The sequence below is a fragment of the Aotus nancymaae genome, unplaced genomic scaffold (assembly GCF_030222135.1).
Source record: "Aotus nancymaae isolate 86718 unplaced genomic scaffold, 86718_ANA_hifiasm-v0.15.2.pri h1tg000001l, whole genome shotgun sequence".
NCBI classification, from domain to species: Eukaryota; Metazoa; Chordata; class Mammalia; order Primates; family Aotidae; genus Aotus; species Aotus nancymaae.
In genome coordinates, this window is record NW_026988412.1 from 10,048,923 (window position 1) to 10,061,567 (window position 12,645).

Consider the following 12,645-nt stretch of genomic DNA (forward strand, 5'->3'; position numbering starts at 1 on the left):
TGTTGAGCCATGACACTGGAGAAACAAGTCCTTTGCCAGACCTATCTGGGTTTCCTACCCTAGTGAGTAGCAATGGCATCATCAAAGGAATCTAGTCGTTCCAGAGGAGCCACCTCTTTGCCTATATGTGATTAGAGAGACAATGAGATGGTTTCAGCTCTGGCCACAGTTTCTACCTGAAACAACACCCTGGTTGAAAACATTGCCCATCAACAAGCAAATCATTTAATTCCACTAGAGTGGGAAAGTGCCTTTTTTGTTTTTCCCTGAGCTGAGCGAGATGACAGTGTCAAAACTGTTAATTTTCCCTTCAATCAAGGCAGCATACGAGTCCTGGTCCATCAAGGTAGAGGGCAAGGAAAAGGTTTCTTTTTCCTCCCTACCTAGAACGGATGAAGGTGCATGCTTCTAGCTCCAGAAATTGTTGTTAGAATGTCCTTGAGTAGGACCTCCCAAAGTTGTTTTTATCCCTGTGTCTGATGTAGATTCAACCACATGCTCAGAGGTTTATTTTCTATTTATAAAAATGTCACATCATTTGGATAATCAGCACATTTAATTTCATAAGGAGCTTTAAAACTTGGCTATTTTGAAACTACCATATAATCCAGATCATTTACAGAAAATCAACATGGCGGCCTCTCCTCCTACACTAAATGGGTCAAGGTTGTTAATATCAACTCTAAAGATATACCCGTATGGGGGTTGGTAATCATCTTAAAGGCACACGGACAGCACATGCAAATGTTGCTTGATCGTTGGTATGCCACTGGAGGAGCCTGACTGTAAGGCTTCCGACTGATCTCATTGTGCAATGAAGACATGGGCAAAGGCATGGCCAGGATGCATCAGTGGGCCTGCTCCAGAAGACAGATGTCAATGGCACAGAATCCTGGAGCTAGAAGAGACATGCCCACCGTCCCTATTTTACAGATGAAGCAACTGAGTCCACAGAGATGGAGTTAACTGTTTCAGGCTATGGAAGAGTGGGGAAGAATCTGATTAGACCACCATGTTTCCTCTTTGGAGTGAGAGTACACAGTGGTGGTTATAATGCACGCTACCTCTTGCCACCCCACATCCGGGAGCCACAATTCCCATTCTTAGTGCATGGAAGAGGAGCTGAGCTTCTGTTACACAGTGGACTCCTGAGTACATTCCTGCAGACTCGGAACTTCTAAGCCAAATTTTGCAAAGGGATCCATTCTCTTTCAAACACATCAATTCCAACCCTAGGAAGATCCTGCCCACGTCATCTGAGCAAACTGCATTCTCTCTCTCTCTTTTTTTTTAAATACCTGCACCTTCAAGTTTGATTTTAAAGAGTGTCTATTTCACCTGTCTCAGGCTATTTCTTAGTCTCTACTCAGTGCTGGCTTCCATTAATGTGTGTTTCCTATCTCCAGGTTGTAGTAAAGAAGGAGGAAAATACAGCCATCAGAAACTTAATTAGTTAATTACTATCTTTTGATGTTCCTCCAGGATGAAGGAAAATACTGAAAGACTGATTTTATAAAAAGCATCCTAACTAACTTTACTATTAGGACAGTGACTCTCAAATATTTTTCCAGCTAACACATTTGAAGGATGTAAAATACTCTCATCAAAAACAGTGGCTCAACATAGCAGAGGTTCTCTGAAAGGGGTAGAATAAACTAATTAAAGCATATAGTGTTGAAGAAAATAACCCTACATATGATTCTCAACCTTCCCTTTTCTCTAGTTAAAAATTATTTTTGAGTTGTAAAACTTAAAATGGGTAGCCATTTCATTTTGCTAAAATATGCTGCATTTTGCCTCAGTTTGGGTTCTTCCCTTAAGCCAACAGAATGGGCTCCGCGACTCTTGCCAACTGCCCGCAGATCTGGGACATCTTCAAATGATCTTCCTAAAGAAGAACCTCCCAGAATGGTAGGGAACATGGTAGCTGTGCTGCATATCCCTCAGCTTCAATGCCATTTTTTATTCCTGATTCCAGGTGGCAAAGAAATCCCAGGGAAGACCCTAATCATCCTATTTGGGTTCTATTCTTGTATATAGCTAATCTGGATAAAGTCCCCAGCTCTAGACAGGCCACAAAAGCAGGGTTATGGTAGAACATGAAAGTGCCTTATTAATTGACTTAAAAATTTTCCTTTAACTGTCACAGCTGAGAAATTAAAGATTCTAAAATAACCACCTTGAAGAGAGTTTTGTAAGACAGAATGCGTCTTTCGGCCACACTTCTGCCATGAGACACATCAGGAGTCAGATAAATGTTGATTTCCTTTCCCTCTTTAACTCCTTCATGCGTCTATTCTGCATCCCCTAGAACTCCCTCTAGAAGCCCCAGACCTAGTGGCAGTATACATGAATTACCCCTCATGCCTATTTAAACAAAATTCCAACCCCCTCCCCGCACCCACCAAACCACTCACCCCCAACAGAGTATTTTTTGAGGTTCTCTCTGCACAAAACAAAACATTTGTTGGACTTTGATGAGCTCTCCACCAGAGTGACAATGGGCATTTGGGCAACCTCACCTCAATGCCTAAGAGTGTAATTCGAGCCCTCCCCATGGCTGGCCGACTGGCTCACTAACTGAAGCAGCAAAGTGCATCTTATCCCATGTATTGTGCTTTCTGCTGACCCCAGCAGGGTCATGGAGCATGAAGCCAACACTTGATGTTGCCTTGGGGCTTTATTCCTGGCTTCAAAACCTTGTGCCAGTTGTGAGAAATACTAAAGCAGGGTGGAGCTGGAAGTGTCGGGGGATCTGTCCATTTGGCAGACTCCCTTGTAGGGAAGTGTATGGTGACCCCAAGCACTGGAACACCCCCATCAAAAGGGGAGAAGCTTCCTTGGGGCTTGGCTTTTATTCTAACAATGGGAACGATGACTGCTTGTCACAAATACCAACAAGGACAGCCTCAGAGTGATGAGAGATTATCTGGGGAGACAGAGAGAAAGGGAAGAGGAGGGGAATGGAAGGGAGGGGAGGGAAGGGGAAAGGAAAAGAGAAGAAAGGGAGGAAAGAGAGAAGGAAGGAGGGGGAGAGGGAGAAAAGAAAGAAAGAGAGAAAGAAAGAAGGGAAGGGAAGGGAGAGGGAAAGAAAGAGGAAGGAGGGAAGAGAGAAGAGAGGGAGAAAAAGAGGAGGGTAGGGATATAGGGAGAGAAAAAGAAAGAGGTAGAGAGAAAATATAAAATGTTAGCAAGTCACCAGGGTTCTTGAAGAGAAAAGGCAACACAGCGTATCTGCAAAGTGTGGGAATAATTGTCCTCAGTGCTGTCACAGCCTATGAGTGTCATGGCTCCACCTGAACGCCATGTTCGGGCCAGTCAAAGGATACATTTCTACGGCAGCATATGAGGATGATGATGATGGTTACCATAACCACGCCGCTGCACAGGATGTGACCATTTCAAAGAGAGAATTACTTTTTTCAAGCACACAAATTTTAACACTAAATTCCACCAAACACTAAGGCCATAATAGATACTCAGATGATGTTTGTGGACAGAAAAAGACTCCTGAGGGAGAGCACGGAGCATTCCATTTGCTCCTTCCAAGTCTCCAAATGTGAACCACACCCCTGCACTGCACAGATTGGAGGATGGCACATTATGCTTTTGCATAAGTGTAAACAATAGTCCACAGGAATTTGGAGCTTGTTTTGAAATATCTAATTTTCCCATCATAAATGTAGGCATCATTTCATGTTTTGTTTAAAACCCCTTTTTAAGAATCACAAAGATCCTAAGGCATTTCGCGTCAGAGACATAAGGCAGGCCCCACACTGGGGTTTTTTTGGTGATCCATAATGTGATGCTGAAATAAAAGTGGCAAACAATTTTTAACACTGCATATGCTCAAAGACCTCTGCCAAGGAGGGGAAAAAATAGTCTTGGCACCAGACGCTAAAGTGCAACAGTTCCTTTGTGATCGGTCGGGAGGAAACAAGTGGCCGTGTCCTCGTCTTGTCACATCAGCATGAGAGCAGCAGCTGAACCGCCCAGGGGGCTGGACGTGCATTTCTACAGTGGATTCCCAATTCTGTCTTCTGGGGTGGAGAAACCTGTTCAGCTTCTTCAGCAGTTTGTGAATGAGGTACCTGAATACTGGAAGGCAGGGGAGCGTGACAAGGCCAACTGCTTCTACGCAGTAGAAACCAACGTCTCTCCTTCCAAAGGACATCAAGGATGAACTCAAAGCTAATTATGTCTCTGGTTCTCAGCAGCTTACCACGAGGTCTAGACCACACTGAGTAAGGTCTAAGTCAAATTGCAGAGCTGGACATCTGTCCCAGAGCAATGCTGCCACATCTACACAGCATCTCAGGATCCCCTGCCACATCTGTAGGCTTGCTACTCCAAGTGACAAACAGCAATAGCACAGGTGTTGTGTTTCCCTCCGAAGCCACAGAGTAAACTATTTAAATGACAAGTAGACGATATTTAACATTTTGAACAACAATCTGTTTATGCTAAAAGCATAGTTTAAAAAAAATTATGGTAGGCAAAGACCCAAACCCTGCACACGAGGAGAAAAAACTACCACCTTCCTCCTACATAAAAGAAAATCTATTTAGGTTTTGAAAATGCAGAGCTGGGGTTCTTCCCTGCCAGTGATTTGCAATCTAGCCAGGTGACCTAAACAAGGGCCCTCAAAGATGAACCCAAGATTTCTCCGTTGAACTGTCCCCAGCCCAAAACAATGGTATCTGTCTGGGGAGAACAGTATAGACAGGAAGGAGGATATTAGGGAAGTCCTTTGGAGTAGTACAGCGGGAAGAAGTCCATCCCCAACAGCTCACAGAGATGATGCTGGGGCCAGACCTCAGGGGAACCATGGGCTCTCCTTTGGATAGCCGTAGGGGGCCACAGCTTTACCTAGAGCCTACTATAATGCCGGGCTCCTGTCCATCTAGCTGCTTCTTTATTACCGATGGGAGGATGAGAGGGGTTCAGGTTTCCTTCATGATACAACTGATCCTTGATCAGTACCTTAGGGTTCCACATTTAAAAGTTCTCAGGGGCTGGGCACGGTGGCTCATGCCTATAATCCCAGCACTTTGGGAGGCCGAGGCGGGTGAATCACAAGGTCAGGAGTTCAAGATCAGCCTGACCAAAATGGTGAAACCCCGTCTCTTCTAAAAATACAAAAATTAGCTGGGCATGGTAGTGCGTGCTTATAATCCCACCTACTCAGGAGGCTGAGGCGGGAGAATTGCTTGAACTGGGACGTGTGAGGCAGGGAGGTTACAGTGAGCCAAGATTGAGCCACTGAATGCCAGCCTGGGTGACAGAGTGAGACTGTCTCAAAAAAAAAAAAAAAAAAAAAAAAGTTCCCAGGAAACTCATTGATCTTCGAGCTCAGAATCTTCATCTTAGAAGGTTTATCCACTGATTAACAGGATTATCTGGGAAACCAAACACACGGTGCCACGTGCTGTAGGATGCTTGCTCCTTTGGGGTATCTGAAATATCAAATATGACCACCATGACTTGGAAATATCTCACAATATCAGGCCATTTGTGGCTCTGAAGGGTGAAATGCATCCTGTTCTACTTTTCTGTGGAAATGGCAAATATGTACATTGTCCCAGAGACCAAGAGCCAAATGCCATGAGTCCCTGGGATAGAACAATAGAACAGGCACTGTAAAAACATTTCTTAGCCTAACTTCCAGATAGGAGCAGGGGGGCTCAGAGCTGCAGAGTGGGGAAATCCCTATTCCACAAAGAACTATATTTTTATATTGCATGAAAAATAAGGAATGCATGAAATTGCATTTGATAACACAGAGCAGCCACCCCAACTTAGAAATCTAGGCCACATTTCCATTGTTCAATTCCATAACAGTCCCTTATTTTGCTCACCTATTTCTGTAATAAAGTTACTACTTGAGAAAAATGGTGCACTTAGAGAAAGGTTATCATGCTTCCTGCTGTCAATTTTTACTGCCAACTCTGATATTCTTTTCTTTTGGTTTTCTGAACTCACAAGTTCTTAAGACTTAATTTAGCTGAAAATGCCAGTGGGTAGTCTTCAGCCCCTGCCTGCCTCATGTTTGATCCCTGGGTTTCGCTGCCACCTTACCTCGTCAGTCATGACTTTCATTTCCTTGTATTTCTCTTCTGTGTTGTGAGATAATTCATCTATCTGATTTTCTCACAGCAATAATTCAGTTCTCAGTAGTGAATATTCTTCTACTTTTTAAAAAATTTTTCAACTCTAGAGTCATTATGTTTTCCAGTTCTCAGTCATTTTTGTGCCTCAGTTACAGTCTTTTGAGAATTCCCCTTCCTTTTTTTTTTTTTGGTTAAAGTGCTGCTTTAGCTTTTCTGCTAGAGCTGCCACTGTTTGAGCCACTGCACTGTGTGTGCAGCAGGGTTCCTACCCTTGGGTTTCTGAGTCCTCTTAAATATAGGCTGTGTCCTTGCAGTTCAGACTTTGGGGAAATTAAACAAGTGGATGGTGGACGACAGACATGCATTTCCTCCTCCTGACGACTCCAGTCAGGCCTCTCTGGGTGTGGAAGTATCCAGCCACACCAGCTGGTGGCGATTTATGAAATTAAATGTAAGCAAATCAACCACTGTGTTGGGAAAGAAAAAGTGTACATTCCTGATGGTTTAGAAATCAGGGAGTAAGTTAATGGTGAAATGTAAAAGCCCACCAATTATACAACAGCATCAATTATTTATGGGGAATGACAGCCACAAACCATGAAATTTGTCAACGTTGAATAATAAACTCAGCTGATTAAGAAAATTATGGTCACTGATGGGAGAATCACATTACCTGGATTCCTCTTTTTGTTTTTTAAAGGAAAATTCTGAGGGAACCTGACCAGCTAAGAGTTTCAGAAAATGCAGCCTTGTCCACCGAACCCAGGCCTTGCCTCAGGCACGGCTGATTGACCCACAAATGGACAGACACAATCATGATGGGGCCACATGTAAGCAGGTGAATGAGAATAAAAGACAACATGCAAAACGATGATAATAATGAAACAAAGACATGGGAGAGACACGGAGTCGGAGTGGGAGAGCACGAAATGAGCTACCTTGGTTCTTATTGGATATACGGTTGGAGATTCTATCATTCATGAGACCCCTCTCTGGTTCTGACCCTTGGATTTCAAGACTTTTTTTTCTTAAATGCGGTTCACTTATACAACACACTCCCCTTTATGTAAGCTAGTTTGACTATATTCTATTTCTTGCAAGCAATCTCAAACTGAGGCCGAACCCAAGTTAAGGTTATGGTGATCTGATCGATTTCACCACGTCTTTCTTTCCTACTTTCTTGAGCTTTATGCTTCAATAACCAAGTATCTATTTGAAATCTTCATTAGATATCTAAAATCACCTCAGACTTAACTATCCATAATGTGACAACACAATTCTTGTTTTCTTTATATTTTCATATAAACATGCTCTTATAATAATATTCTTCATCTCAGTAAATGCACCAAAATTTACCCTGCAGCTCAGGCCAAAAATTTAGTTGTCATCCTTGATTCTTCTGTTTTTGTCATATATCACATCTGACTTACCTTTATAATAGACATTATTCATTTTTGTAGATATTCAGTTTGCTCTATTCTGAACATACGAAAAGACTATACTTTCTTGTCTCCAGGAACTAAGTTCCTGGGTGCCTTTTCCTGGACAATGAAATGTGAGTGAAAGTTACACGCATCATTCCTTTGTAGAAATATTTCTACAAGGGAATTGATTATCTTTTCTGGTCATGTGATAGATGATACTTCACATGGTAGAGTATCTGTCAGCCTGAGTTTGTAAGTCAGATCCCTCTTCTGATTCAAGATGTACAAACGGGGTGAACAAGAAACAAACCTTTGCTGTTTGTGATACCAAGAACTGGGGGTTGTTTGTAACTGCAGCATAAGCTACCCTATCCTAACTGAAAACAGTCCTCTAGTCCTATTGGCTGCATCATCAAAGTGTACCCAAAACTTGATGCTTGTTACCTCCTTTTGTACCATCACTGTATTCCAGAGCACTCTCATCTCCTGCCTGGATTTACTGCAGCATCCTCTTAATGCACCTACCATTTCCTACTCTGGTATCTTATAAATATCAGATACCATTTTCCAAAGAGCAGTCAGGCTTGTTTTTTAAAGGTGAATTATATCTGTTATTCTCCTGCCCAAAACTTTTCAACAACTACCCACTAGAATAAAATTCAGAGTCTCTCTATGAACCACAAGACCCTATAATGTGACCTCCGTTTATTTCTCCAGACTTGTCTCCTGCCATTCTTTCATCTCTCTGCTTCAATCATATTGGGTCTCACCATAGCTAGCAAACAGGAAGCTCATTCTCTCTTCCAGGCTTTTCTCTTGTGGTTACCTCTATGTGGAATGTTTTACCTCAAGACCTCTGTATGGTTTGGCTTCCTCCTTCCCATTGTACAAATCTATGTTCCAAGATTATATCCTCTACTTTATCTAAAAACACATCCTCCAGTTGCCCTGCTTTATTCTGTAAAGCACTCTTTGAACTTTCCTATTTCTTTATTTTTTAAATTTGCTTAATTTATGTTAAGCAAACATATTTATTTTTCTAGACTACCAATACCACAAAGCAAGAATTTTGTTTTTCAGTGCTGTGTCCCTAGAATATATAAAAAAAAGTATCTGGTACTTAGTGGGATTCAATAAATATTTATCAAATGAGTGAATTAATGAATAAGTAGCTTAAACAATCAGGACCATCAAAACAATACTGCAATGAAGTGAAAACAATTAGAACCAATATTCTTTTATACATCCTTAACCTAGTCTGTTTATTTTAACAGAGCAAAAAACAAATCAAAATACTGCTAGATAATCAATTTATTCAGCTTTTATCTATTATCTACCAATTATAATTCATTTATTTAGAAAAACCTGGTATGTCTGAGTTGACTTACTTAAATTGGCATATTGAAACTAGGAGTCTTTTTAAAAAGGGAATCAGCACAGGATATGCTTCAAGTTGCAAGAGCAATAACTGAGTTTCTCAGTCCAAATTATCTACACTTTCTACAATGGACCCAAGAAATTAGCAGAAAAATAAAAGGATATGAAAGGAAAAGAATGGACTCAAAAACAGGATCGGTAGACACTAGATTAGAAAATTTCTATGGAAAATAACTTTCAAAATAATTTAGCTAGAGAGAATTATGAGTAGAATTTGTCGATGAGCTGTGTGTGTGACCAATATATTTATTCTTCATCACCACATCCTCGATGATGTGAGTTTATGTGTATGTCCATCACATGCCAAGACGATGCGTGAAAACCTCCTGCAGTGGGGCACATCCTTGGATTGCTACTCTAGTGGAAATGATGGATATGCACTGATACACTTGCTCAGTTATCACTTTTCACTCATGCAACATGCTACACTTTTGCAAAGCAGATAATCCAGGGTGGAACATTTACTATGACCAAACGATATATCGAAGATAACTGGCTTTTAAAGGAACTGAGTGTCTTTTTCTGGCCTCGGTGACATTCCAATGAGGAACATCCAATGAGTTAGGAGAACTGGTTCAGTTTCTTGTCTCTGTGACTTTCCAATGTTGAGTGTGTCATTTAACCTTTTAACGGAGACTGTGAATGAGGATAACATATACCTATCCTAAAGATTTCATAGGTTGTTGTGAAAAGAAAAGAACGCATGTCAAAGACATGTTTTGTAAGATGGCTATTTTAGCTGTTTGTTTTTCTTCTGCTTCTCTGAGGTAATTTAAGATATCCTTTAAGTTGAAGTTGCCATATTTACACAGTTCAAAGTAAGAGGGAAATAAAGGGTAAGGACCAGAGTGGGTAGGTTTGGCCCTCTGGTCTTTATTTCTACTTGAGATTAGTAATGTTCATATCCAGTTAAGAAATGCTGAAATTACAATCATTAGAAAATGACACTGCTGTTTCTTGAAACACACAAAAGTACCAAGTGCTCTCTCATTTGAAAACCCTGTCACCTGTTTCCATACCTAATCATTGCCAAACAATTCATCTCCTACCCAGGAAAAAAGCTAAATTCATGGTCCATCATAAAGTGAAACACATTATAGCCGCCACGTGAATAACTGAGAAGAAAACAAAATCAGGAGAAAAATGCGTAAGATTGTGCATTGTCTGAAACCTCCTTGCTCTAACAATATGTAAATCGACACATCTCTGAAATCTACAGCTCGCGGTCTCTAGTTATTTTGCTGCTTTGTTTACTTGAGTGATTCCCATGTTCATCACTAAATATATCGCAAAGATCTTATTAAGCAAGCAGAATAGGAGGCATGATGAATACTCTGATGAAGGCATTTAGTTTCATAAGAAATCCTGCTCATAATGATTTTGTGACCAATTATCTAAGCCCACTTCAATCTCACACTCAGAAGTCACTTTAGGGAAGTGATTAGTTACAAGTCCACAGAACACAGGATACCAAACAATTACTGTACACCAGGAATCTCAAGTCAATAAAGATAATTCTAAGGAAAATAGCATAAGAAAACTCCTTATTCTTAATGAAATCCATCCTGCTCTCTTTTTCACACATACAACACATACTACCCACAGAGGTAAAAGATAAGATTATGGCTAAATGAATCTGATCACTTCACCCATTTTCACCATCAAATAGACCAAGAGAGTTACCGCATATTTGATTACCCATGTAACCCAAGTGAAGAATGGTCAGCTAGCTTTGGCTCAATGACTAGGCTTAGCTGATATTTATAAAATTTATCTGCTTTTTGTGGGGGGAACTGAGCTCAAATTACATCATCTCGGATGTTCACTGATCATGTTGTTCCTCCTACCTCATGGTGATTCTTGGCAAGCCATTCCTTAATGGTGCTGAGGGCAATGACTGCAGCAGGCTCGTTGGGAAAGCCTAGATGAAGAGCAGAAAAAAAACCCAAATGAACAATGAAAGATGAAGGCAATAGAGAGGTTAATCATGCTATGATACTGGAGTTTTCTCATGTAAACAATATTCAATTCAACCAATGAGTACAGGCCTCAGTAAGATGTACATGGATATGAAGCCTGTGATCCTGCACACAGGCATTAAGAGGGCTGGTCCTACACCAGTACAGACTTAAAAAAAAAAGACAATAAAGAATTTGTCTCTAAGCCTATAACAATATCAATTAAAAACATACTTACATATGCTTAATAGATTACACTGTTCTTTCATAGTATTTTCTTATAAGAAGTGCTCAGATTAAAGTTTATTATCCTCAGCTTTAAAAAAAGTACATGTGTCTCAGGGAAAACATGTACTTAGCCCTGGGTTAATTCTGCCAGTCACAAGGCCAGCAGAACTCCACCAATGAACCATACCACAGAAAGCTATCGTCAGAATTCCGAGGGTAGCTCCTGTTTCACTTGGGGCCATCAGAGGTGATGCCTGGAATTCAAACAGCATGAACTAACCAGGTCTTGTTGTATAGGTTTGGTTTTAGAAGAGCAAAAAGAATGACAGACTTATGCTTTGTCCCAGGGAGCAGAAGCATACATGCTCAGAGTCTCCCACACACATTCAGAATATCGGTTTAGCTGATCTAAATCAAGCACATTCCTGGACCTGCAGAATCATCAGATATTCTGCCAATAGTGATGGTATGTGAAGGAATAAACTTATAAATTTATATATTTATGGAGCAGGAAGAAGAAGAGATGGGAGTGACTATGATACTGAATCTACTCTCATTTGAGCTCATCACTGGCTTCCTAATCACCAAATCCCATCACCTTTTAATTTATCTTCAAGCTCTCTGGTATTAGATATGTTTGACTCGTTTTTTATGTTTTATTTGCCTCTCCCAGATTTTTATTTTTCTTAAGTTTATTCTTATTGTTTTAAAGTTTGTAATTCAGTGGTTTGGACCATGTTTATAAAGTTTTGACTTTATAGACTAATTCCAGAATATTTTTATCACTAATCTAGAATATTTCACTAGTTCCAGAATATTTTTAGCATCCCATAACGAAACTCTGTACCCGTTAATGGTCACTCCCCGATCTGTCACCCAAAGCCCCTGGTAACCATTAATCAACTTTCTGTCTTTATGAATGTGTGACTTCTCCTCCTGAATTTTTCAACCCTGCCTTCTTCCATGTCTTCTTCCTGTTTGACCAATACTTTCCCAGTTTCTTTCTCCAGCAGCATTCATTAAATGTGTGCCATTCCCAGCATCCTACACTCAGGTTTCTTTTTTCCTTTCTACTCTGGCTTGTCTATGAGGATATCTTCTAGTCCAGAATCTCCTGGGACATTGTCGATACAGATGCAGAGAGAGAGATGTTCCAGAAATGGAGAGAAGCAAGACTTAACAGAATCGGTTTTATTAGAGGTCAAATACATATTCCAGTAGTTCAAACTGATGGTTAGATCTCAATAGGTCTTCAAAAAAAAATGAGTGAGAGGACAGGAAAAAGCCAGATACTGTCCCCATTGCCAAGAATATGTGTTGCTTTTCTGATTAGGTTTCTACAGGTTTTGCTAGAGAGTGCGTTAGGAAAGGTGACAAAACAAATCCGAGCCATGCTTCATTTTTCTCAGAGACAATAACTGTGATACAGAAAATGTGCCTAAGCTCCTGAACCTTTGTAATGTCTATCAAATTTGGGACTGTGCATTT

The 12,645-nt window shown here is 40.6% G+C and overlaps 1 protein-coding gene across 2 annotated transcripts in view; it reads right to left on the bottom strand.

Annotated features, from left to right (window-relative positions):
* The window catches only part of MACROD2 (mono-ADP ribosylhydrolase 2), a 2,078,532-nt gene that overhangs the window by 539,099 nt on the left and 1,526,788 nt on the right, over positions 1-12,645 (bottom strand). For both annotated transcript variants that reach the window (XM_012474868.3, XM_064377970.1), the window contains exon 8: positions 10,819-10,892. In XM_012474868.3, coding sequence (XP_012330291.2) covers positions 10,819-10,892 — 74 coding nt within the window. The remainder of the gene's footprint in view (positions 1-10,818; positions 10,893-12,645) is intronic.